General features: G+C 46.1%; 1 protein-coding gene across 5 annotated transcripts in view; it reads right to left on the reverse strand.

Annotated features, from left to right (window-relative positions):
- The window catches only part of SFXN5 (sideroflexin 5), a 97,849-nt gene that overhangs the window by 12,521 nt on the left and 58,914 nt on the right, over nt 1–26,414 (reverse strand). For all 5 annotated transcript variants that reach the window (XM_065060185.1, XM_065060187.1, XM_065060184.1 and 2 more), the window contains 4 exons: nt 24,690–24,780; nt 19,903–20,018; nt 17,382–17,467; nt 8,608–8,725 (listed from right to left, as the gene is read on the reverse strand). In XM_065060185.1, coding sequence (XP_064916257.1) covers nt 8,608–8,725; nt 17,382–17,467; nt 19,903–20,018; nt 24,690–24,780 — 411 coding nt within the window. The remainder of the gene's footprint in view (nt 1–8,607; nt 8,726–17,381; nt 17,468–19,902; nt 20,019–24,689; nt 24,781–26,414) is intronic.

Genomic DNA, 26,414 nt, shown 5'->3' on the forward strand with positions numbered 1-26,414 from the left:
GGAGGAGCCGCTCTGTTTACAGAAGGCGCTGCTGAAAGGTGTCCTGAAGAAAGACAGCAATTAACAGGCCTGGAAAAAAAAAATGGCTTCTTTCCACAAAGTGCCTTTTAAGTATGTTTTTCAAGCCACTTTAAGGGTTAATGTTTAGCTGTTTATCCGGAGTTGTCGGATGTCAGCTCTTTCTTTTGACTCCTAATGGCTTATAGCCATCAGGAGGTGAAGACTCCTCAAAAGAGATGGTGTCAGGAATGTTTTTTTATGCCCACCAGCACCCACACACCTGCAGGAGCCTGTGCTTGCAGGAGGGATAGTTTACATACTTGAACCTGTATCCCAGGGACAGAGATATAAACATGAAACCAGATCCCGTCCGACACCGCTGCCGAAGCCCCTGGGCAGTACAAACGGGGCCTTTCTCCCACACCCACCTCCAATGACCACAAATAAGTTTGGTTCGAGTCGTCACTTCCCAGCAAGAACAAACTCTGCTGGTCCAGGTTACAATTTTAGGGCCAGATCCTGTAAATTTTTTCGGTAACTTTGACTCTGGTTGTGAAACAAAGGACCACTCTGACCAGCAAGACTTCAAAAACCAGCTCGGTGGCAAATCAAAGCCTCTTGGACTGGGAACGCAAGAACAAAGACGCAGGCTCCAAATCAGTCAGAGTGCTGCTCACTCGTGACCTTCCCTCAGATGGCACCGAGCCTCATCATTACACCGCGAGGTGCAAATAGGCAAAGCAGTTGTAAATCCAACCACCCCAATGTTTCCTACGGGCTTGCAAAGAGCGATGGTGGAGTTGATGCCCCTGAAAACCAGATCCTTTCTCTTGGAAAGAAGGACATTTGCTCCCAGAAGAAGATCAAGACCTCCCAGTGACAACCCATTAGGGACAGAGAAGAAAAGCTTTGATTTGGGGAAACACATGGGGAAAAACAACCAACCAACCAACCAACCAACCCAAAAAACGTGCAAAGGGGAGATCATGGAGAATCATAGAATAGCTCGGTTGGAAAGGACCTCAAAATACCATCTGGTCCAACCTCTCGTAGGAAAGGGAGCCTAAATGAAAGCTAAATTTCCAGTTGTAAGAACATACTAAATTCCTAATATGTTAACACCGCTACAGCCACTTCAGCAATCTAACCGCTGATCATCAAAATTATTAATTTTCCTCCAAGCATCTACTTGGTCCAAATAAAGACAAAATTTAGATTTCAGAACAGGTCATTTCACACAAGACAGCCAAGACATCTGATTTTCATTCCTGTGCAAAAATCCATTAACTGTTTGCTGTCCAAATCATAACTCCAATGCAAACATTTAACATTGTTCCTGATGCTTTTATATCATGAGCTCAACTACTTCTTGATATTCTCAGCTTTGGATCACTGAAAAAGCAACGAGTTTCCCCTGATTTTTACATTTTTGTTTGTCTGTTTAGATGGTATTTACAAGAGCTGTAGTTTGTATTGTGCTGTCCTCTGACTTACACAAAAATGCTCATTCCTTTCTCTCTTCCACACTAAATTATATTGAAATAAAAGGTACCTCTGTCAGAACAACTTGTCCTGATACAGAAATATTCTTTCCTTCGTGAAATTGGTTCCTTCTCTCCTGGTCATATCTCAAGTATGTGACTCCGTAGCAAGAGGAGTTTCTGTTGTGTCAGGACACGAATCAAAACGGTGCTGCAATGAAGAACTATTAAGTTTGAAGGGTCCCCATGTATTTAGGAAGATCTTGACCTGGGAGATGTGTTTGAGAAGGGGCTTTAGAGCCTGTGAGCCCATCTGTGTCCTTGTCCTGAATATGCCCGAGCTCCTCAAAAAGCTCTGCTGCCACTTCGACTTGGAAGTTTATAGTATGGAGGGTGGCTCTGACCTTAAAAGCTGTAAAGTAATTCCATCAAAAGCTCTGGGATTCTTTCTGCCTGTGTCACACAGGAGATGATGGCAAAGAGTGAGAAACCTGAGGTGGAAGCAGGAACTGAGGCAGATCTCTGCAGCCAAGAGCGAGTCATAGAATAGAGTCATAGAATGGTTTGGGTTGGAAGGGACCTTAAAGACCATCTGGTTCCAACTGCCCTGCCAAGGGACACCTTCCACTAGAGCAGGTTGATCCTGACTGAAGAACCTGTGCAGGAGGCCTACGAGGGGTTGCAAACAGACCACGAGCATCTACAGACCACAGGAATAACACCGACAATTGTAGAAACAAAATCATAGAATAGTTTGGACCGAAGGGACCTTCCCACCTTCCCAGTGCCCCCCCTGCCATGAGCAGGGACATCTTCAGCAGCTCAGGTTGCTCAGAGCCCTGTCCAGCCTGGCCTGGGATGTCTCCAGGGATGGGGCATCCACCCTTACTGCAGAACACCAGACACAAACCTTGTTAAGCACCATCCTGCATCTGACGGCCAGAACATGGCTCAACACTTTTCTAAATACCACAGGTTTTCTCTCCAGCCGTACTTGAACTACATCATTATTCAGCTGCTTGGTGTCATATAAAGCGTGGGGGTTTCTGCTCAAGTAAAAGGTTCCATGGGCATTAAAGAAGCTCCCAGAGATCACCTCTCCATTTTAAGTCCATGTGGAAAATAAAGATACTCTTGACATAGGCCAGAAAAGAAACTGGATCAGCACATAGGAGAGAAACCTCAGATGAACCTCTTAACGCTTCAGAAGTCAACGATGGAGCATCACCTGTGTGTCAGTCTGAAACCAAACCTTCAGGGCACAGCTTGAATCCTCTGCGGTCTTCAGGAGACGCACACCACCGAGCTTCCAGCCTCCTGCTGGGCCTGAAGGACCCTGTGCCACTTCTCTTCTACGAGGAGTTCCTTCCCAAACCAACCTCCATCCCAAGGGTAGACCTTGGCCAGCACACTCAGGTCACCGGACTCCCAGCAAAACCATTCCTCAGACCCAAAACGCAAAGAAAAACCACAGAACGTCTCCCTTCTCAAACATTTTTTCCCCCGTGGCAGCTGGCAAATCCTTCTCTTTGCTTCTCATCCAAGTTGGACAAAATTGCAGCAGAGAATCCCTCCTGCTCCCCTCCCCCCTGCACGATGCAATCCCAAGGGAGAAATGGTTTCATGGGGACCTCCTGCTGTCTTGCATCTGATTTCCCTCCTAAGTATGGTATAGGGAAGCGTCTCGAGGGCTACGGTTGTGACCTCCATACAGCTCTTTTGTCAAGTGCCATTTCATTAAAAAATCAGCCTTTTAACTGTGGACACATTTCAACCTCACCAAATCTGCTAATTATTGACAGTTGGTGAAGAGGAGATTTCACTTGTTCCTCCTGTTAAACTGCATCTAATTAGTAATTACTGGTTCACTGTCATCTTTACTGCAATAATCCCACTGCACATTGGCTCATTAACCTTTTGCTTTTCTAAAGCAGCCTGCCAACAAGATGAAGGCTAAAACAGATTGGAAAACAATAGCTCAGCCTTGGATTTTAGGCTGTTTATTCCCCTTGTCCTAGAGATCCAAAAGGAAGATTATTTTTAAGACAAGGCTTTCAGCTGAAACAGCCCCATTCCAGAACATGGTTTTAGTTTGCCCTAACCTTTAAACTTAAGCTGCGGTGAGGGCAAGTGTATTATAGCTCATGGAAGGGTTTCTGTGCCATCAGCTCTTGCTTCAGCTCCATTTCTCACCTGGGTTTATCCTTCTTTATCAGCATGGTCCAGCACACTGGACATGGGATGAGGCAAGTTGCGATAGATAGGACAAGGGGTGATGGTTTTAAACTAAAGGAGGGAGATTCAGGCTGGACATGAGGAAGAAATTGTTGTCCCTGAGGGTGGTGAGAGCCTGGCCCAGGTTGGCCAGAGAGGTGGTAGATGAACCATCCCTGGAGACATCCCAGGCCAGGCTGGACGGGGCTCTGAGCAACCTGAGCTGCTGAAGATGTCCCTGCTCATGGCAGGGGGGGCACTGGATCGGCTTGGAAGGTCCCTTCAACCCAAACCATTCTATGATTCTACGATTCTAAGTTTCGGTGGCTTGCAGCACCCTGGAAGCTCAACAGCATCCCCTCGGATGCTGAAAATTGAATCACAGAATACCACAGAATGATCTGGATAAGCAAGGACCAAAAGGTGGAAAATCAGCGGAGCAACCCCATGGTTTGTTCTTTCTTTTGCTGCTACGCTGAATTTCATTTGCACAAGTCCCAGTTTCAGTTTGGAACTGTCAACAGCTGTTTCCATTGGCAGTGCATAGCTGAGTAGGAGTTGTCAGTGGGGATGCTGTAGGAGAGGCGGTTCGAAAAGAGATTCCCCGGGGGGCATGGGAGGCAGTTGGAGGTTGTGGGCTAAATGCATTTAACTAGATGTTTCTCCTAAACTTAACAGCAGTGAATTACTTAATGCATATTGATGCCCTTAGGTACCGGCATTAACACTGTATTGGGATGAAAAGTGTATTTCTCAGCATCTTAGGGGTGTTTAGTTGCAAGGACTCATGTCTTTACAGCTGATGTTATAGGGGTTTATTTTTATCAGGTGATCCTCAAAGCCAGAACATCTAGAAACAAGTCATCATTCTGGATCACCATTGCAGACATCAAAGTACAAAATCAAGGAAGGTATAAGGTCTTAGCTAGACTAAGTACCAACCCAAGAGGAGATCTGGATTCACTATCCTCAGCACATGAGGGTTGTTCAGCTCCAGGATGTTAATTTAGCTGATACTGGTGTTTCTGAATTCTGATTTTCTGATATTATTTTAAAACAGGTATAACTGAAGCAGCTACAGTTGATGTGATAAGGTGGCTGCATTTATCTAGCACGTTTATTAAATCTATTGCAAGGCTTCAGTTCTGCTGGAACTAATTGTAAGTTTGAGCCCCTTTAGAAGCATGGATCAAAGGTGGCCAGTCGAGCTCCTGTGCTAAAACAAGCACTTAATAACACATTAGCTTCTGTGTTTGCTCTCTGACTAAAGAAAAAGGACTGTGAATGTGTGATTAAGGGCAGAATTTGGCTCATTTACAATTCCTGAAAGGGTTGCTGCTCAGACCATAATCATATTTTTGGAACAGAACACGCCTATTACATCTTGTTGTTAATAATTTGCTCCCTGGGTAGAGCTCATTACACCAGCATCATCGCAGTTGTGTTATGTTCCGAGCTGCTTCACCTACCGCGCCATGAGAAAAAGCAAATACACACCTATATACATACATACATACACATGCATATGCATAGAAAAAGGTCAATTTTCAAACACTCAAACTCTATCAACTTGGTTAATATTATTATTAACAAGTCCGTGGACCACTGATGGGTCACCAAGAACTCACACGTTCTGAGAAATGTTCTTTGCAAGGAGACTCAGATTTTCTACCCAAGACTGTAAAGAAATGGCTCTGGAGAGATTATTGCAGATAAATCACTTGCTCTGCTCACTTCAGCATCATCACCGTCACCACCGAGATATTGCAGAACGGGAGGAACGTCCTTTGCACACATTGATCACAAGCATCACTGGAAGACTGATCAGACCAGGCTGCTATGGAGAACCTGATCCCTTGGCATCACCAGATGTGAGGTCCAGCCGAGCACGTGGAGCCGATTCCAGTTGAGCGGAGCCCAGATCCCAGTAAGTAACGAGCTCCACCACCAGCTGTAATGGTTTCTCTTCATTGACACGGAGCGTGGGCAGAGAGCACGTCATTCTGTTTGATCTGCTAATCAGCACTGATTCATGTTTACACTGCAGATAACATTTCAGCTGCTTTTAGAAGGTCATTTTCAAGTGATGCTGCATGGTTTCAGTACTGCCTGATGCCTGCAATTTGAATACCCTTTGAAGGAAGCCAGACCTTAATCTTGCTTGTGGGCTAGAATTCATTCAGCTCTCAGCATTGACATAATTTTTCATGCTGTAATATCAGATATTATACGCTATAAATTATCTGTCACCCATAAAGCTAAAATACAAAAGGCAAAGAGACCTCATGAACTTGATTTTTAGATAAAGAAACTAAGGCAATGAATAATTATTTTTGTAGAGTCCCAAGTGTTTAACTCTGAAAGCGTCAGATTCTGGTACCAAAACTTTTGTTCCCACTTACTATTTCAGAACGATGCCTACAGAAAACACCGGAAGTGTACAAAATGCTGAATTTCCAAGCAGAATTGCAGGGTGTTTCCTGTCGATGTTGAAAGAATGGTTCGATTTGGCCAACGTTACCAAACACGAACATCATCAGTGAGCAGGGAGAAAATACGCAATGACTGACGCTTAAGGTGATGACACAAAGTCTGGGAAAGTGGTAAATAATCAAGAGCCCAAGTCACTGATACTGAGGTTGTGAGATATGTGGGACAGAAATCAATGTGCAGCGTGCTATGGTCAAATATAAAATTGCCTCTGGATGCAGATAGTGCACAGAACACACATGGACCTGCTGGAGAGGGGCCAGAGGAGCCCCAGGAATGACCCGAGGCTGGAACAGCTCTGCTGGGAGGACAGGCTGAGAGAGTTGGGGTGTTCAGCTGGAGAAGAGAAGCTCCGGGGAGACCTTAGTGCGGCCTTTCCGGACTTAAAAGGGGCTGATATGAAAGATGGGGACACTTTTGAGCAGGGCCTGCTGTGATGGTTTTAAACTAAAGGAGGGAGATTCAGGCTGGACATGAGGAAGGAATTGTTGCCCTGAGGGTGGTGAGAGCCTGGCCCAGGTTGGCCAGAGAGGTGGTGGATGAACCATCCCTGGAGACATCCCAGGCCAGGCTGGACGGGGCTCTGAGCAACCTGAGCTGGTGAAGATGTCCCTGCTCATGGCAGGGGTGGGATTAGATGAGCTGTGAAGGTTCCTTCTAACCCAAACTGTTCTATGATTCTATGGTTCTATGATTCCTTCCCTCATTATCTTGAAAGGAGACCTGCCAGGGAAGGTCATGGCTGCCTCTGGTGGATGAAGCTGCTTTCTCTGGAAATCAGAGCACAAGGGATGCTCTACATCCAGGTCTCCTTCCAGCAGGAACTCTGGACACACTCTGGGCATGGGTGTGAGACCTGGAAATACTCCTCAGGCTTTCATAACCAAAACCTTTTAGCAGAACTTGGGATCGCAGAAAAGAATTGACGGACAAGGAGCTGAGGTTGAGCTCGTGCCAAAATGACTAACAGGCTCTGTGGATGTATGAATTCAGGCAAATCACATTGCTCCTGCAACTGGTACTTGTGCAACTTCTTACTGGAATACTGTGTCTGGTTCTTATGGAAGTGCTCCAAAAAGGATGTTGACTAATTAGAAAAAGTTTAAGGAAGAGCCATATGAATCATTAAAGCTTCAGAAAACACGTCTTTTAGCAAGAGACTCCAAGATTGAGATATATTCGGTTTCTTAAAGAGAAGATTAAGGGACAGTTTTATCTCAGCCTGTAAACAGCTAGAAGGACAACAGAAAATTCGTAATACATTTTTCAGTCTAGCAGACAAGTGTACAACAAGATTCCCTGGCTAGAAGTCGTGGATAAACCCATCCAGCTTGAGGAAAAATAATTAACCAGTAGAGACTGTGATACTAATTCCTGATCAACTGTTCTAGCTGACACAAACAGAACTCCAGCAAAGTCCTCTGCTCTGTTTGACAGAACCTTCATTACTTTAATAGTGGCCCTCCCTGTAAATGTACAAATTTACAACCTGCAAGTCTATAAGCAACAAACACCAAATGGTCCAAATCAATGACTTAGAGATAAATGCACCTCAGCAAGTTGTTCTGCTAACTTAGAGTGATGTCACTAGTCACGCTGCCTGTTTCCTTGGCCAGTTTTCCTCTGGTCACCCCCAGGCCATGTCTTCCCAGAGCCAGGCTGGAAGACAAACAGGCAGAAACCCTCAAAGAAGCTCTGGGAAAGTACATCCACGTCAAACGTATGTCAGCTCAGCTCTGATTTGAGTTCACGTTCCCCAACAAGACGGGACAAACCCAGCTGGAGTCTCAGAGCAGAAATCACCAGTCAGAAACACCAACATCCCTTGTGATCTGAGCAGACCTGACCTGGGGATCACTGAAGAGGGACAGGACACCCACTGTGCCAGCTGAGACGCTCCTCCGACTACTGATCTAGCAGGTAGAACATTATCCTCATACGTTTAAAAAAAACCACCTCATTCCAATCTGTTTGTCCCCCTGATCCCTGGTGTTTTGATTTCTGAATGTCCTCCACATGGGAGCAGATGACCCCTGTGGGAGAACAACAGATGTGACAGAAGGGAAGAGGATCACACGTGGCCATCCCTTGTCTGGATAAGGTGTGTTTGCTGGGTGGAAAAAAGGTTCTTCTCTTCAGTCCTTCCTCTGTTGGTTTGGGAGGTACATCCCACCACATGATCCAGCCATTGGTTAGAAGTACAGGAAAGCTGTGTGATGTTAATCTATGTTATGCTAGTGTGGGTTAACAGGAGAGACCAACACAACCACCGCCTGCTTGGTGAATCTGCACCCACGTGAAGAGGACAGCAAGCAACTTCATCCAAAAATGGAGGAGGCCCCATAGGAATGAGACTGTTACCCAGGAAGGCCAAAGAAGCCCCTCTGAGACATCCCACCGCGGTGACCAGCCACGTACTCACCTCGGACATCTGCGGGAAGAGACTGATGGCCAAGGGGAGGGCCAGGCCGAAGGCAGCGAGGCACACAAGGCTTTGGACTGGGAGGATCATCCGGGGACGGGACCTCAGGAGTGACGTTCTGCAAAGGAAAGGCTTTGTTAGACCATTTAATAGACCACAGGAGTGCATGCCACTGTCAAAATCGACACTGGTGTTGATGGTCTTCCCCTCCCTAACTGTTTAGGTTCCTTCTTAGTAGGTCATCAACAAATTCACGCACAAAAGATACCGAGTCCTGGGGTTTCAAAGCCCACGTCAACCTAAGCGCTCATTACTCCTAAATTTAATCAAGGTCACTCCACACACCCTCCCCCCCCTGCCCCCATTTCAAACCATCTCACACCGGAGTAAACGGCACATGAGGTGTCATGTGCATAAAGGTTTTGGAGACAATGTTGAGTGAGATGAAGGAAATCAGGTTCTTGAGAGAGACTGTGAGCTTCGTGAGGTGGTACTGAAAAATCCACACGGCTTTGTCAATAAATAAAGCAGTAAACTTGACAACATCTTAATTTGTTAAAAATCAAACATCTGCAGAGTGGGTGATAAGGATGTTTTAATACTTGCTGTCCCCAGGGGATATTTGTGAGTTCAAGACTTGTTAACAGCAAACATTTTAAGGTACCTGCAAGGTCAGGCTTTGATAACGACCCATTAAGTGACCCTTCTGATGCAATTAACACCTAATGACAGGGACAACATTCAGCTGGTAGAAGGTGGCATGTTCAGTATATCCCAGGATAAGTGACCTCAGACAATTCACAAACATCGAGGGGAAAAACGTAATTCTTGAGGGCTATTTACACCACAATGACACCTGTTATTCGACTTTTTTTCTACCAATCTGAAACAATTCAGAAAATCAGACTTGCTAGTGAGTTTTGTGTGAGGTTCAGTGGGTATCAGCGGCGTGGAGTCAGCAGATTGGCTGCCGGGTCATCAGCCACAGCCTTAGTCCCAATATGAGTCTCTCCTCTGTCCATTCTGATCTTGAGAACACCTCACATTGTCCTGCCATCAAACACGGGCAGACATCTGCTAATTAACGCCTCTCCCCAGGGTGATGGCACAAGAGCTCTCTCCTGGCCAAGGAAGGTACAACCAGGTTACATGAACCACTCGACATCCCCGTCATTTACCACCAAAAAGCACATTTCCAACCCAACGCGCGCCCTCAACCCCCCGTCTACTCCGCGTTCACTGCCGGCTCCAAGCACACCTGATGGCTTCTAACGGAGCAGCTGATGTGTGGGAACTCGTTACCCTGCTGCACGTTGTCTGTGTGGCTGAACATTCAGCCTCGGCCCCCTTTGCTAGCGAAGCTTGCTGAAAGCTGTCTTCATCTTGAGAAGGTTTGGGGGAAGCAGGGAAGGAAAACAAGATCCGGAGCCTTAACTCCTCCGGTATCTCAGCTTCTCGTTAATAAGCTATCGAGACGGAGTTGATCCTATCAATTTGTGCTGTGAAAGCCGAGCTTCTGTTCTCCAATATTGAGCTACTTTGTTTTGCATCGAGCGCGATCTAACCTAAAACACTCCTGCAGAAGTTCACAAGGGTTTTGTCAGAGTCAGGACCTCGCTCCATGCTCTTTAACAAATGCGACGTTGAAGAATTGCCGTCAATAAGCTGTCATAACTGATCCCTCGAATGCAGAGGGGGCAACTCCTGGAACCGATTTATTCTCCCGCTTAAGCTGTCGTGGTCCATGAGAGTCCTCACTGAGAAAATCGTCCAACCAGCATCCTTCAAGCCTCCCCGGAGCACAGTTTAGAATGAAGACATCACTGCTTATACCACCCCTGACATCTTAATTTGGAAGCTGCACCCTCTTTAATTACTGCCCTGTTGGGGATCTTATAATCACCCAAGTACAAACTCAACCAATTTAAAATGATCCCCGGTACAGCCCCCAGGTGTGATTTCCAGGGGTGCTTCAAACTCAGGCCAGTTCAAATTACAATGTCTAACCTCCTAATTAAGAAGAGTTATGGCTTGATTTAAAAAGGAGAAGGGACTAATTAACACATGTAGTGTAATGTCTTAATTGGGATTCAGATTCTAAAATTTGTGTGGCTCAGAATAAATGACTCATAATTAGTCAAGAGGTCCACTTTTCTTCCATCCCTAAGATCTTTGCTCTCAACATGGATCTCAAAAAATATGAAGTTAAATATTGCTTGCTGCATTTTGTTAGCTGTCAAATGCAATCAAAACCCCTCTTTTCACCCATTAGCCCCCCATCAGAAGTGAATGATTCGATGTTTCCAAAGGATTTAATTGTAGAGTGTTATAGCAGGTTTACAGTAAATAAAATTAGTATCTATTTGTTGAAGAGTGAATTAGTTTTAAACCCTGTTCTGTGTGCTCTGCCAAGGGGTTTGACCAGGGAAATAGGGGTCTGGACTTTTAGGTCCCCCTGACAGCCCAGCTTTGCCATTGGCATCTTCTGGAGCAGCCTGCAAAGAAGCAAATATCATCTCACCCCGCAGTGATCCTGCACGAGTTGTAGGAGCTGTTCTCATAGGAGAACAGGAGCTCTACACACTGTCAGCACGTACCCAGGCCAGGCTCTGCTGAGCTAAACCTCAGATTAGACAACACGGCATTGAAAAATTTACGCCAAGAGAAGGTCTCACACTGGAAATCTGCAGGAAGACCATCATATACATGTTTTATTGTTACCATTTTGCAAGCCAGATTTTTGGCACCCATGATTTGCCTCCGAAGGGTAAATGACCCACATTTATATGTTGACCTTCGGGTGGCAAAGAACACACATTTCTGCAATATTTCCCTCCTCCTCTCTCCTCTTTCTTCTTATTTTTAAGAGATTTGTTGGTTTACCCCCCTTCAAAACCCCTTCATGCCTATTCTTTCTGCAATTTGCTTTTGTAAAATTCGCCTGGCGGACCTTAAAAAGGCAGAAACACACTGGGGAGCTTCTGGTTTACTGCCCCGAGGTGGCACTTACTGCCAAGGGCTCTACCTAAAGCAGCGAGACCTTACGGGTAACATTTCGATATGCACGTCCGTAGGTACATACACAGACATACATACTTGCACAGACAGTACATCTGCTCCGCGGAGCCGGCGTGTTGTAGATCTTGTAAATACACCTTCATTCAACTTTCATCACATTGTTCATTAGTGGCTTAAATTCTGCATAATTTGGCAGCTGCCTCTGGCGTTTTTCGAGAGGTACTGTAATTTCTTCCATATGGAAGTCAGTCGCTGTACTAAAAAGGAGTTATCGGGTTCAGTGAACCAGAGCTGTATTTGTCTAGAAGGAGGTGTCAGATGCTAAACTAAACATGACAGGAGTTAAGCAAAGTCTCCCAGCTGACAGATTCTGGGGGGTTTCTGGAGTGTTTGCTATAAACAGGTTCAAAGCTTAATACATACATCGCAAGATGCCGAGGATGCCGGCGGGGGATGAAACTGGAGGCTGAAGCTCTGGGTATCCCGGGGTTCAAAACACCCCCCTCATGTGTGAACAAATTTTGGGGTGGTTGTCCTACGCCAGCTCCCCGTTCTGAGAGGCTCCCGGTACCACGTCTCTGCTATTCCTGAGCTTTTCCTCACTCATTTTGGGGTGGTTTTGGGGATCGGGAGCTCTTCTAGCTCTGTCTGCCGTGCTGTCTGGCCAGGCCACCGCTGTCCTCACCAAGGAGCACCTCCTGCTCTTGGCTCCAGCCCCAGACCTCCCTCCAGAGGACACAGCAGATGCAACCAGAGCGAGGTTGGGGGGTTTTTGGTGCTTGATTGACATAATTAAAGGAGCAGTTTCAATGTTTACTCTGGATACAGCCACAGCAGTTTAAGGTGTCGCTGCTGGCAGCTGTTTAGTTTAAACAAACTTCAGCGCGGGTTTCGCTGGACGGAGAGAGAAGGAAAAGCACCTGTAGGAAACGCTCTGCACACGCTGTCGAAAGGCGAATATCTGCAGTAAAAGGCCGTGAACACAAGGTCCAGGAGGGCCTCCGACCTCACACACACTTCTGCAGTGAAAAGCATGGTTTAAGCTGAAGAAAACTCCCATCCAGCACCACAACACCATGGGCTGAGCACTGGCTGTCCATCAAGAGAATCCATTTTTCATCATTAGACTGACTTAGCTAAGCCAGAGCAGCTCTGTAATGTTGATCCAGCTTGGGAGCATCCTAATTTTACAGCAAAACAGCCCTGAGAGCAGCTGCATGGGGATGCTGACAGGCTGTGGTAGCTCTGCCACAAGATCAGGACGGCGTGGAGATGAAGAAAGGGCAGAAACACTCCTCTGTCACGGACACAACTCTTTGCTCACCACTTCTGTCTCAGCTCTTGCCCATTTCCAACAATTCCAGCTTTATCTCTGCTCCACAAACTCTGCACAGTCAGCTCTAGGGCCTCCTCTTGTCTGGCCTGACATACATGAGCATCATCAGACCTTCTGCTGCGCTTCAGACCCTCTGAGTTGCTTGTACTGAGAGGCAGAGAAGAGGCTTTAGGATGAGGAAATAAGGTTTTCAGCATGGCCTGTTGCAATGGCACAAGGGGTGATGGTTTTAAACTAAAGGAGGGAGATTCAGGCTGGGCATGAGGAAGAAATTGTTGTCCCTGAGGGTGGTGAGAGCCTGGCCCAGGTTGGCCAGAGAGGTGGTGGATGAACCATCCCTGGAGACATCCCAGGCCAGGCTGGACGGGGCTCTGAGCAACCTGAGCTGCTGAAGATGTCCCTGCTCATGGCAGGGGTGGCACTGGGGGGGCTGGGAAGGTCCCTTCAAACCCAAACTGTTCTGTGATTCTATGACAAGAAGAGCTTATGTTCTTCAGCTCTTCAATCTTCACTGCCAGCTCCAAGTCTCCACAGTGGACACCGCTGGTGGACTGAGCTGTGCTCTGCTTGTCCGTCACCTGTCCAGCCCACATGAAGCAAGTACCACCAAATTTGGGCTCTCCCAGCATAAAGCTGGGCCTACGGGAGAACCTGAGGCAGGACTTACACACAGACCTGGATGTTCTACACACAGACCAGCTGTGTGATGGGCTTTGACTCTGCATGGAGTCAGAAGTAAGACAGAGACCACTGGAAAAGTCTTTGGCTGGGAGAAACCTGCACCATTTCCCAAATTTCATCCTAACTACCAGACAAAAGGATTGACAGAAGCATCTGAACAAAGGGAAATGTTTGAAGGATGAAAAGTCCACCCTCGTGCAGTGGATGTATTTGTCCTCACTCATCCGTGACCCAGAGATACTAATGAAGTTGCCATTATCTGCCCCAAAGTCAGCTACCCGAGTCGCCTTCATCTCGTAGACGATGCGAAACCAATATTTTTTTCCCTATTAAAGTTGCCAGCACGGCTATTATTTATAAAACTTTGATGAGAATACATCTGCACAAAATAACTGACACCGCGTTCCCCGCGTGGCATATGTGGTCTCAAAATAAACATGGATTCTATACGTTAGCGGCTTCAACAGAGCGTCCGAGCAGCAGGAAATGCATGAAACATGGGGAAAGAATGGAGCGGCGGTGGGAGGCAACGTCGAATTCCTTGGAGAGCAGAGAAGGCGGCCCCGGGAGTTAAAATACACAGCAGGCAAAGAGACGAGAGGAGCCAAGAGAGCTGAAAAAAATGGCACAAGAGACGAGAGAGGCAGCTGGGGGAGTTAAAACATGCAGATGGAGAGATGGCTGAGAGAGAGGAAAGACCTGGATCCAAGTGGAAAGACGGCGACCAGGAACTGGCCACTTAAAATAAACTTTGGTTTTTGAATGTTGAGATGGAAACGAGAAGAGCGGGTTTTCTACGGATCTGAAAACCGCTGGTGCTCCCGGAGGGGTGGAACTGGCACCCACGAGTGGCGGCGTCACCCGGAGCCACCCGGAGCCACCCGGAGCAGGGGAATCGCTCTCTCCTTCACCACAACCCCGAACGCAAACGACTCGGCGGAGGATCCAGATTGCGACTTCTGATTGCAGAGCCCCAGCCTCCAAATAATAAGCTGTCACTCTTTCTCATTTATAGATGCCGCAAGGATTTCTATAAATAAATGGATAATGCGTGCCTGGGTATGACTCCTGTTACAAACGCCCTAGTCTGACTAAAATTCTACTAAATGGAAAAAGTTACACTTTTCACCAAATGCTCCAAGTTGTTGTTTTTTTTTCCCAAAATGAGGTTTCACCTCTGAGTGCATCCTTCAGAAACCACTTTCAAAGATCCGTGAGTGGACGCGGAATGCGAATCCCCGGCTATGGAAAGGGACGTTCCCCATGTCAGGTGGAAGTTCCATGTACTACAGCGATGCCACCGCCTCTAACCACACTTCACTCCCTATCCCAGCTGTTTTTCACTCAAAAGCTTTCAGGAATCCAGCTATTTTTGATGGAAAATGAAACAAAGCTCTAAGCAGAATTTAGGCAGGCAAAAATCAGTTTCATTTAGGGGCATGGGGGGGAAAGTTTATCTTGCAAATCTGAATTAGGACTGTTAGTTAAAACAACAACTTTTTGAAGACAAACTCCTGTACGTCCATACTTGCTTGACGGATAAAATCAGTTTTCATAAGTCTTGCATGTGGATTCAGTAAAACTCATCACAATACAAGAAGTTATAATGCCCCCCAGTGCAAAGCACATTTTACTATTGGTTTTCCTTGAGCTTATGGATATTCAGCCAGACCCATGATGGTCCCCAGTGTTTCCAATTGACGACAATAATTTATAGACCAGATTTCTACAAACCTTGAATATTTGCATATAAAAAATTTTAACTGGTCATGTTGATAACCAGAAAAGCAAAGATCCTCTGAATTATATGGATAAACAGCTTTTCTCCGGCGTGATCTTCCCTGCATGAGCTGACCACCAAGCAATGGTTAGACTGGACTCAGTGCCCAGGTTAAGCCAGCACTAACACTCACAGCAAAGCCTCAGCATGACAAAAAGGTGGAAATAAGAGAGCTCTGTGGTAAGAATATCAGAAATGGGTGGCATTTTTGAAGTCTCTGGCATGTGGACAGATGAAAACAGGAGTCCTCTCCACTGACAACAGCAAAGCAGCTTTGATGGGATTAGAAAGGCTGGAACCGCGCGTCAGGATTTGAAGCGGGGAAGCTGCCAAGGCGCTGGGTTACAAAGTAAGTGACAAGCCCTGTTCTTCTCACACATGATTTTGAGCAAGCCCTGAGGAAGGTAGTCCAGGGTAAGGTGCTCCAGGGTAAGACATGGTGACTCCTGAGCATCTCTCCTGCTGGTAGATCATGGGCTGGTGGACCATGAGGTGACACATGGTCTTGAAGTAGGAAAGAAGCCACAGAGCTTTTGTCAAGGAGGAATCATAGAATCATTTTGGTTGGAAGAGACCCTCAAGATCATTGTGTCCACGAAGCAAAAGTCAAATGCTTTGCGCAAAATTAGAAGGACTGGAATGTAGCCATTGTCCTTGCGTGTCCCCAGGAGCAGTCTGCAAAAAGCATTACCAAGACTGTGCCCTGCCACAGGGAACCACCACAGTCCTTCGAAAAAGAGAATAAAACTGTATATTTTGGCAGAAAAGGGCTGAAAGAACTTAATTTACCATTCTCAAAATAGAGTTTGTTGCCCTGTTTCTCCCCAAATGTAGGAGCCCATCTTGGTGAGAGCCTCTAGAGGGGTACCAGCGTCCATCCATATTTTTAATTGAGGTGTTAAAAATCAGACTCCAAATTCACAGAAGCAGCCCCAACTCTTCCATTAAGAGGAGAAAATTGCCCGGGGGTGTTTCGACAAAGGTTAACAAGGCAAACCAAAGCTACGGGTCAGTCCTTAATCGTACTAATTGCTATTTACTTTGTCAGTGGAGTGCTTTAGAGCAGCCATTATCAACAGATTTGTGTAAAGGGCGCTTCCAGCTTGGACAAAGGTGGCAAGTCCTTTAGCATCCTCATCTTTCAGTGCATTAATCAGCCTGTCAAGGTGATCCCCACCCTGTGGATCATTCGCACCCAAAGAGATGCTGATGGGTGTCCTGAGGAGCCAGAGGCACCAACAGCTCCAAACAGGCTCACAGGACAAAAAGTGGAGGTGCTGGAAAGCAAGGTGGGAGAATGGCCAATGGACAGGGCAATCTGGGGCTTTTTTTTTGCTATTATAGCTCTAATAGGAGACAATTAGACATTAAATAATAACCCTGCCCTTTCCTGCCTGCTCTGATGCTCCACAGAGACATATGCACAGAGACATTCGGGCTTAAATAGCGATGGAAAGCAAATTTCTGCAGAACACATGAAGAATAGATTATCCTGGGGAAGTCCAAGCCACAGGATATTATTGAAAGAAAGTACAAGTGAGTTCAAAGAGGGTGTAAGCAAGTCCAACAGTGGCCAAGGTGCCTGGATGTGGCATCAAGTCCCTGGCTGAGAACTTCGGTCTGAGCCCACGTGGCAGCTGTAATATTTGCTATAAATGGGGAACCAAAAAATATGGACATTTTTCAACTGAATTCAGACAGTTTTGGCTCACCCTGAGCATACAGAATAGGGGTATTCACACTGCTGGGGTTTCAGAAAGGTGATTTAAAATAACGACATTGATATAGCACTTTAACATCCTACAACGATGGTCAAAAATGCTGGAAAGCGAACAGTTTAATAAGCAAAAAAAAGTCTTTGGTGGACCAATGCTAAGAAACAGCAATGAATAACATCTCTTGAGCATCTTTTCTCCCTTCTCCTTGAAAAGCCTCCCCGCTCGTATCACCAACACTTACTTTTCCAGTATGGACATAATAATTGGAGGTAGAACCAGTATAGGCATTGGCAGGACCACTCTCGTCAGGGCTGTTTCTAGCAGTGCCTGGAAAGAAAAAGAAACCAAATAAATAAACCCAAGACATGTAAAACCAAATCTGGGGATGTACCTGCGCTGAGCAACCAAGGTGTGGGCACAGAAATGGTTTGGCTGCCCTTTCTGGTGGTGTATTTGTGAATGAATGTACCAACACACACTTTCAGCTTTGCTATTTGTACCCAACCCATTTTTGCTCTGTTGTTGTTAGAAATGATAGGCTGGAGCCCATGCTTGGTCGCAAAGCCAGTGGAAAAAACAGAGACGCTTAATAACGTCCCTGATGTCACTTTGTGCAACCAAAAGTGCTTGGCATATTCCTACGCAAACCGGTTTGTGCTGCTTGGGGGGAGAAAAAGAGGCAAAACAGCTGCCTGGAGGATGCTGTAAGGTGCAACATCTCAGTATGGGCTGAGCAGCACCTTCAACCCTTCCTCCCTCAACTGAGTTTCAATTACAATTACATGCTGGGGGAACACAGAACCTTATTGCCTGCTCCAAGATTTGGTGTTGTCTTTTAATCACTGGTGGTTTATTACAAAGTGTTAACACACAGGGCTCCTCTCTTCCAGGAAGATGCTCAACTGTGAGCTGTGGTTGTCGGTCCACTGGTGCTTTCATAGAATGATCAAATGGTTTGGGGTGAAGGGACCTTCCCAGCTCCCCCAGTCCCCCCCTGCCATGAGCAGGGACATCTTCACTAGCTCAGGTTGCTCAGAGCCCCGTCCAGCCTGGCCTGGGATGTCTCCAGGGATGGGAAATCTGGAAAATTACTCCTCCCCAGTAAGATGCCCCAGGAAGCAGCAAACAAAAGCAGCATGACATGTATAAATTACCCTGAGATGAGACCTAGAGAAGATCCTCAGCACTCTAGCAAGGTGTAAAACCAAGTCTGTGTCTCCATTTACCTCTTCCAAGCACAATTGCCAGCACCCACCTAGGATGCCCCAAGCATTGCAACCATGGGGAGATTCAGGCTGGACATGAGGAAGAAATTGTCGCCCTGAGGGTGGTGAGAGCCTGGCCCAGGTTGGCCAGAGAGGTGGTGGATGAACCATCCTTGGAGACATCCCAGGCCAGGCTGGACGGGGCTCTGAGCAACCTGAGCTGGTGAAGATGTCCCTGCTCATGGCATGGGGGGCACTGGGGGAGCTGAGAAGGTCCCTCCAACCCAAACTATTCTATGATTCTATGCATGGTGCTTCAGCAGATGTAGGCAGAGGATATTGTAGATTTTGGATGGAAATGCTGAAATTTATGCCTATGGCCAGGCTTGGGAGCACTCGATCCTGGAACATGGTCTCAGAGAGGTGCAGATATGTAACAAACACTAAAGGATCTGCCAAACCAGCCACAACAAAACCCCATACTAAGCTACTCAGGAAAAAGCATTGGGATTAGATGGCAGCTGAGCAGAAGTTCTCAGCAGCCCCAAATTTGATGCTTAAACACCACCTGAAACACACTTATGGTACCTTCACTTTTAGTATTTATTTTCTACGTTGTCTCTCTTCCCCTCGACCATCAGGATGGAGAGGGGCAGTTGGGTCCTGGAGCCACTGTGGAAACCTGGCCCCAATAAGTGTCTCCAAGCCCTTCAACAGATTGTTTTAAGCTCCCTGTTAAACAACAATATGGAGAGATATTAGAGATCTCCCATTTCTTGCCGAGGACTGTAAAATCTGTACATTAATTGCTGTCTACGAAGTGCCTTAAGAGCCTTGGACAGAAGGAGCGAGAGAAATGCCAAGCATTTATATTATTAACTCCTCTGCCTGGGCGTGTGCTTCGGTACATGCTTTACATTTCAGATTAAAGCCCACTTGGAAACAACACGCCTCAGACAATCAGATGATGCTCAGGAGACAAAACGATGTAAGAAGGGAAGAAAAGGGAATAATTGCAGGCAGATGGCAAAGAGTAGAAGGTTATAGGGAAAAAAACAGGTGTTAAGGTGAGGATAAAACATCTGGCTACCCCCACAAAGCTTCAGTTGGCAATTGTTAATGCGGTTTTGACATGGCGAGGGTTAAAAAGCTACTCTGCTCCAAAATGAAGTCTTCCTCATTTAGAAAAAGGTGTAAGTTAGCTTTGCTTCATATTCAACATGAACTGCTTACAAGTTTCCAGAGAAATCCTAAGGCTGTGAAAGCATCAGGGTAGAACAGGATCTTCCCCATGTCAAAACCTTCCAAACCATCAGGGTCAGGCACTGAATTTGCCACCGTGACACGAGCCCGTGCCCACCAGCACGCTCAGCTTTGTGGCTACGTGACCCCACGCATGGGCACAATGTGGGCATGAGGTTTTATTGCTTTGTTCTTCCTGCATGATGGGTGAAGCTCATTCATCTCTATCTCTTTCAAGTCATCTATTCCTATGGCTGTGGGATTCCTTGTGTGCAATTCATCGTGTAGAAGCTCGGGACCATCACCGGTACGTACGTGTTTTGCAGCAATTCTGGAAGACCCGACGATGTTGCCGTTATTGTCCAGAACGTCGATTCCTTCTTCCAGCTCCGTGTGCCTCATCAGGACAACGTTGCAGATATTGGCACTAGCTGAGGATGAGAAAAGCATCGTGATTAGCGAGGCAGCCCCGGTCAATCCCAAATGGGAAGCTTCTGTTCGCCGTGACAGCCCTTCAGCTTTGCTTGCATCAAGCTGCCAAGAAGTTTCTGCAAGTCAAGAAGCCAAGACAATGATTTGATTCTTAAGAGGAGGAAAACAATCAAGATAATTTTCTTTCACTTGCAAAAGGATCTGCTGCCACAATCAGAAAGGTATTGACGCAAAGAAACACCAGTATTCCCAGATATTGGTGTTTGGACCTGCTCCCAGCTCCCACATTTGACTTAGTAGATGAAAATGTTGGGTCACTATGTCCTTGCACTGGGCTACCAGTTGGTCTTGGCCAACCAGGCACTGTTGATTTACAGCTGCCTCTTCTGATGGGGCATCCCAGAACTGGTTTTAACTCCCGTTACTAAGCCACCAGACAAACTCTTCTCAAAAGAATGGATTTCAGCAGGTATGATGGAAACACACCGCAGGGGATTGCACTGAGCCATGAAGGACAGCTTAGATCTGAGCTCTTCAAGAGGACAGAATTATAATTTTTTAACCAAATAAGACAAAGTTGGGCTGTTCTCATGGGCATGTATCCCATTAGTAGGGCCCCTGCTGACTATTTGCCTTTATTTCACGTTTTAGCAGAAAAACGGCTCTGCGGACTTATTTTCTATTAGACACCTGCCTGTCCACTTTAACAATATTATTCCGAACGGCGACACAAACCAGCAGTGCTGTGGAGGACTCTGGCTCCTAAAATGCACATCTCCCAAATGTCAGCTCTATGATCAGCCTCTGTCACCTTTTCGAGGTGACCCCAAATTCTGCTCCTCAAGCAACGTGTGAAGAGTTGGGGTTGAGGAACATCTTCCCCAGACTCAGCTCCTCTCCAAGGCACAGACACTTCCCGATTCTTTTCCAAAGCAAAAGCTGCTAATTCCTAGAAAAGTTTGGGTTTTGATAAATTGGCATTTTCCAACAACCCCCCTACATTATTTTTGCAAACTTTCCAACCAGAACTAACACAAACCCGCTGTTGCTGCAAGTACCACTGCTTCCAAAAATGTGCTTCTGCACTGCTTGATGGGTTAATATTCGCTAATTAATCTCAATTCATGTCATATAACAAATGTCTAATTTTTTGAGGGTGGTGGGTGGGTGAGCCCTATAGGAACGCAGCTCTCTGCAATCAGGGATGATTTGTGGTGACAAATGCTCCTTACACTCGAGAATAAGAGGAACATACACACACGCACACTCTGTCTCTCTCTTTAATATTCAAACTACCGGACCACTCTTCCCATCTATCAAAATATCTGTGTTAACAACCCTGCAGCTCCCTAATCCAAGATAAAAAAGAAAACAGGCATTTCACTTAAAGCAAGTTTAGCCCTTTTTCCTTTTTAGCCCCATCCTTTTAGATTTCCATCAAGATTGAACGTATAGAAGATGCTCTGGCCAAGCTGGGATGCACCGACACAAGGGTGACACATGATGGGATGTCCAGATATGAAGCTCCCACCACACCAAGATGCTTCTCCAAGTCTCTGGATCCTCTTAGGGTTTCACTGACCTGGTCCCAAATTCAAAACCTGACTCCAGGCCTTTTATCTGAGACAAGCGACTGTCTTACCTGCCCCAGTTCTGTTCCAGTAAAACACCAAGAAAGCAGAAAATGCTGCTAATGACGGGTAAATTTGGATTTTGTGGAAGTCTCAAATACAGGGGGGAAATGAGAAATAACTAAATATATATGTAGACAATTTGATTTTCAGTGTTTGGAAAGAAACTGTGATGAGAAAGGCTGGAAACTACTTCTGTGCAAACATTTAGTGACGTAGCGGGAACTGGGTTCAGATACAGAAGTGATTCACTACCTTACTTCAATATCTGTATTAACATCCTTCCTGAACCAGGGTGCTCCCCACACACCAAACGCACCCTTGTGCACCAGCTGAACACATTGAACAATTCTAAACCCACCCACAAGAAAAGAAAAACAAACAAGGGAATAAATCCTCCTCGTCACCTCCCTTCTCTCCAACGGGGATCTTTCTAGCAGCTTTAACTTCATGCACATCAGGTTTGAGATGTCTCCTCTGGGGTTTTTGGGGGGTTTCTGTGGGTTTTTTTAGCTATATACATCTCCAGTATAAAGCACAACATCACCAGTGACATCCCTCACCTTCCATACCCAGCGCTTGGGAAGAAGTGGGGAAACTGGGTTCTTCCCAATAACCCTGGGCATTGATGTCCTTCACCACCTGCATCTCCAAGAAAGGGTCAAGTCCCTTCTTGTTCAAATTCCGGAATTGTGGCTCCCCACAACGCAGCGTTGATGTGTTCCTTTGCTTCTCCTGCACTGAAAACCTTCATGGAGAACAACTTCACCACCCGGATGATGTTCTGAGGTGGCCAACACGGAGCACAAACCCATTTTACATCAAGCGAAACACTGAGTAGACAGAACCTTGGCCATTTCCATGAGCTCTTCCACACAGGATGGTTTGCTGCATCCGCTCCCCAGGCCTGGGGAGGGTTTTGTGGACAGCCTGGATATCATAGTTTTGGCTATATCATAATTTTTATATAATTTGGATATCATAATTTTGGTTGAAGGGACCTTCCCAGCTCCCCCAGTGCCCCCCCTGCCATGACAGGGACATCTTCAGCAGCTCAGGTTGCTCAGAGCCCCGTCCAGCCTGGCCTGGGATGTCTCCAGGGATGCTTCATCTACCACCTCTCTGGCCAACCTGTTTTGCTAACTAAGCCACACAGGCAGCAATTCTGCAGATATACTTTAGTTTATTGGGCAAAGACAATGGCTACACGACCTAGAGAAGAGAGACACAACATGTGGAGCATCTCTGAGGGCTTTCCCAGTGCACATCTCAGCTTCCCAAGGCTTCAGTGACATCTCTGCAGAGACTCTGGCCATTTTCCACCCAAGCATAAGCTGCACTTCCCCAAATCTTCATCTCTCATGACCCCTTGGGATGAGAAACAACAGAGCTTTGATGCATATCTCCAATTTTTCAGTTGCTATCAACCATCTCAGCTGAGGTCGGTGGGAGAGGGACACAAGGAAGGACCTGGGGAAAACTGCTTAATGGTAGCGGAGCAAGAGCTTTGCAGCAGTGTTTGGCTTTTTACATAGAAAAAGTGAAATCCTGCCCTTTTGCTGAGGAAAAGCAACGGGAAGACGCATCTTAATTAAACAGTTTGCCCAGGTCTGCAAACCAATAACTCGCAGCTTTCGAAACCACAAAACAGCAATTAGTGGGAGGATTCCTGATGTCCTGGCACATAATGAAGGATGACAGCTACACAAACAAAATAAGAACTAGAGAATTAATTACAGGCTAAACAAATTAATTATGGGACCTCAATCAATGCCGACACGAGCGTAACCCCGTTCTCCTCACACCCGGGTATGAAAATAGATCAACGCGGTGGCAAAGGCTTCTCATGTGCATCTCTGACTCAAACCCAACCTCACCTCTAGTGCCCTCCTGGTTCTAAAAATCCAAGGAAAGCTGAAACCCTCTAAAAATATATTCCAGGAAAGATCCAGGAAAACAGTATCAGCATCCACAGATCCTCTATATACAAGCAAAGTGCTCAGAAAAAAGACCGAACGTGACCTACAGACAACAGTCCCCGTTACCTCCTGTTCTGCAGACAGGTTTTCTGGTAGAAAAGCATGCTAAAAGCCCAAATAAGCTGAGAATTAAAGGGAGGAGGCTCAGAGCAAGCAGCTCTCTGTAAAATAAAGGAGCAGAAAGACCAGAGAAACTGGGAGCAACAGGTAAAGAGGCTCAGGCTCAGTATCCTTGAGCGAAGCCCTCACAACAGCGAAGGAAAAAGCTTACAGGAAAGTTTTGCATTAACACGGCTGAAAAGGGACCTGTGGCAGTGAGCAAAACTCATGTGGTTATTATTTTCTTCCATGCTTGGACAATTTTTGCGTTATCTTTATAAATAAACAAGCTCGGATAAAATTTACCCTAATGCCGCTGGTGAATTTTGTGAATCTGATTTTTTCACAGTTCAAATAACTCATTGGCTGCTGAGCGCTGTAACCTGGGGCTTCAGCAAAGGCTGAGTCCAGCGTGTCCCTTCCCTCAAACACCGAGCAGTTCGCTGATGAACTGCAGAAGGGTTTATTTTGCGCTCCACCAAGCCAGCAGCAGCCTTAATTCTTCACGTGCTTGGGTCTTTCTTTAATCAGCAGCTCCTAGAAATCTGTATATTTAGAGCGGGAGCATTTCATTGTATTTTTATTGCAAATAAACCCTAGTGCTACAGCTTACTCAAAGATTTGATCTGACGTGATTCAAACCGGATCTTGCAAATTAAACGCTCTAGAATTTAGACGGTCGAGGACCAGACAGCGATGATCATTTTCTAAACCGCTTGAGAGCTTGATAGAGCTTCATGAGCTGCCCCCGCCAGCAGCTTCGCATCGTTTTCCTGCCAAAATGCTGCTCTGCACCATCCTGTCGCATTCTGCATCAACTCAGGGCCCTGCCACCGAGGGGATGCAGCACTGAGGGTGTAAATCAAGAAGGCAGGAGTTGGGTGTCCATCCCAGTGGCTTTTACCCACCCATAGCTTTACAGCCAACACTTCAAATATAGAGAAAAGGCGTCATTTCTTACCGACTGCAGGGAATGGCACAAACCTCTGGATCAGGAGACGAGTGGCGGGAGTAAACTTGTTCGCTCTCTGAACCAGAACATTAAGGCCCACCTTTGAATAGAAAAAAAACAAAACACAGGCAGAAACATTTAGCTACAAGGAGCAGATGCCACAGCTTGCAGACAGCAGCAGAGCTCTGCAGGGGCACGGATCGGGGTCTCTCCCCACGCAGAAGAGTTTGAGAACTAAACCCCCACACACACCGCAGGGTTTAGCTGTGTTGGGTTCAACCCTTTATTCACTGAAGAGTTGAACCCAACCATTGCGCTGAACCCAAATATAGGGTTTAAAGGAAGGGTTAAACCCATTGGGTTTAAGTGAAGGGTTGAACCCAACCATCGAGTTGAACCCATCTATTGGGTTTAAATGAAAGGCTGAATCCAACCTTTGAGTTGAATCCAACTGTTGGGTTTAAATGAAAGGCTGAATCTAACCGTTGAGTTGAATCCAACTGTTGGGTTTAAATGAAGGGCTGAACCCAGCCGTTGAGGTGAACACAACCATTGGGTTTAAATGAAGGGCTGAACACAACTGTCGACTTGGACCCAACTGTTGGATTTAAATGAAGGGCTGAACCCCACCATTGAGTTGAACCCAACCACTGGGTTTAAATTAAGGGCTGAAGCTGACCATTGGGTTTAAATGAAGGGCTGAACCCAGTCATTGAGTTGAACCCAATCATTGGGTTAAAACGAAGGACTGAACCCAACCCTTGGGCTTGAAGGAAGTGTTGAACCCAACCACTGAATTTGAACCTAACCACTGGATTTAAACAGAGGGTTGAAACCAACCATTGCGTTGAACCCAACAGTTAGGTTGAACCCAAACTTTGAGTTTAAACCCTTTCCAGTCAAAAGATAAGCTAGAAACCTCTGCAACACCATTCAGTCCTTCTGGAAATGCCTCCAGCTGCATTTTTACTCAGTTTACTGGCATTTTCCCTACCCAGCACAAAACCATTGGGGCTGCGAGTCGTCACCCCACTGGGAAAAAGCCAAATATCAGGGGTGGTGATTGGCTCACCACAATTAATTCCCCCTCCAGCCCGTGCTAACTACACTACCCCACTCCAATGCAAACATTTGGGGTTATAAAGGAGCTATTAACAGAAAAAAAAAGAGAAAGCAAGCAGTTTGTTATAACCATGGATCGCTTTTTTTTGTTGCCTCCTCCAATGCTTGAATAATCCAGAGCTCTCCGTGCTTTTACAGGGATCTAAGTCATTGCGTATGTTAATAGAAACAGCACAGAGGAGAGTTGCTGCCTCCTCAGCCTCAGCGTGGTTGGGTAGTAGCGATAGTCGGAGATTTCCACCAAAAATGTGTTTCAAACAGGAGTGGGGTTACTAATTAAACAAACCCATTTGCAGGGAATGACTTCTGTCTTCACATTTACTCTCCGCTAGAATATTTTCTCCTTTTCACCCAAAAAGACCCCACCAAACCCAAATGCGCAAACAAAACCCAACAGCCCCAAACAGGGAATTTTCGGCCGAAAATGCAAGTCTTCAGCAATGCCTGGCCAAAAAGTTTCCAGCCAAAAATGCAGTAAAATTTAAAAACAAAAATCACCCAAAGCCAAAAACCTGCCAGCAAATAGTGATTTGGGGGCTTAAAAAAAAAAAAAAGGAAAAGAAATAAAGAAAAGCATGGGAGAACATATTTTGCAAGCTGCTACATTATACA

The sequence above is a fragment of the Columba livia genome, chromosome 4 (genome assembly GCF_036013475.1).
Source record: "Columba livia isolate bColLiv1 breed racing homer chromosome 4, bColLiv1.pat.W.v2, whole genome shotgun sequence".
Classification (NCBI taxonomy): Eukaryota; Metazoa; Chordata; class Aves; order Columbiformes; family Columbidae; genus Columba; species Columba livia.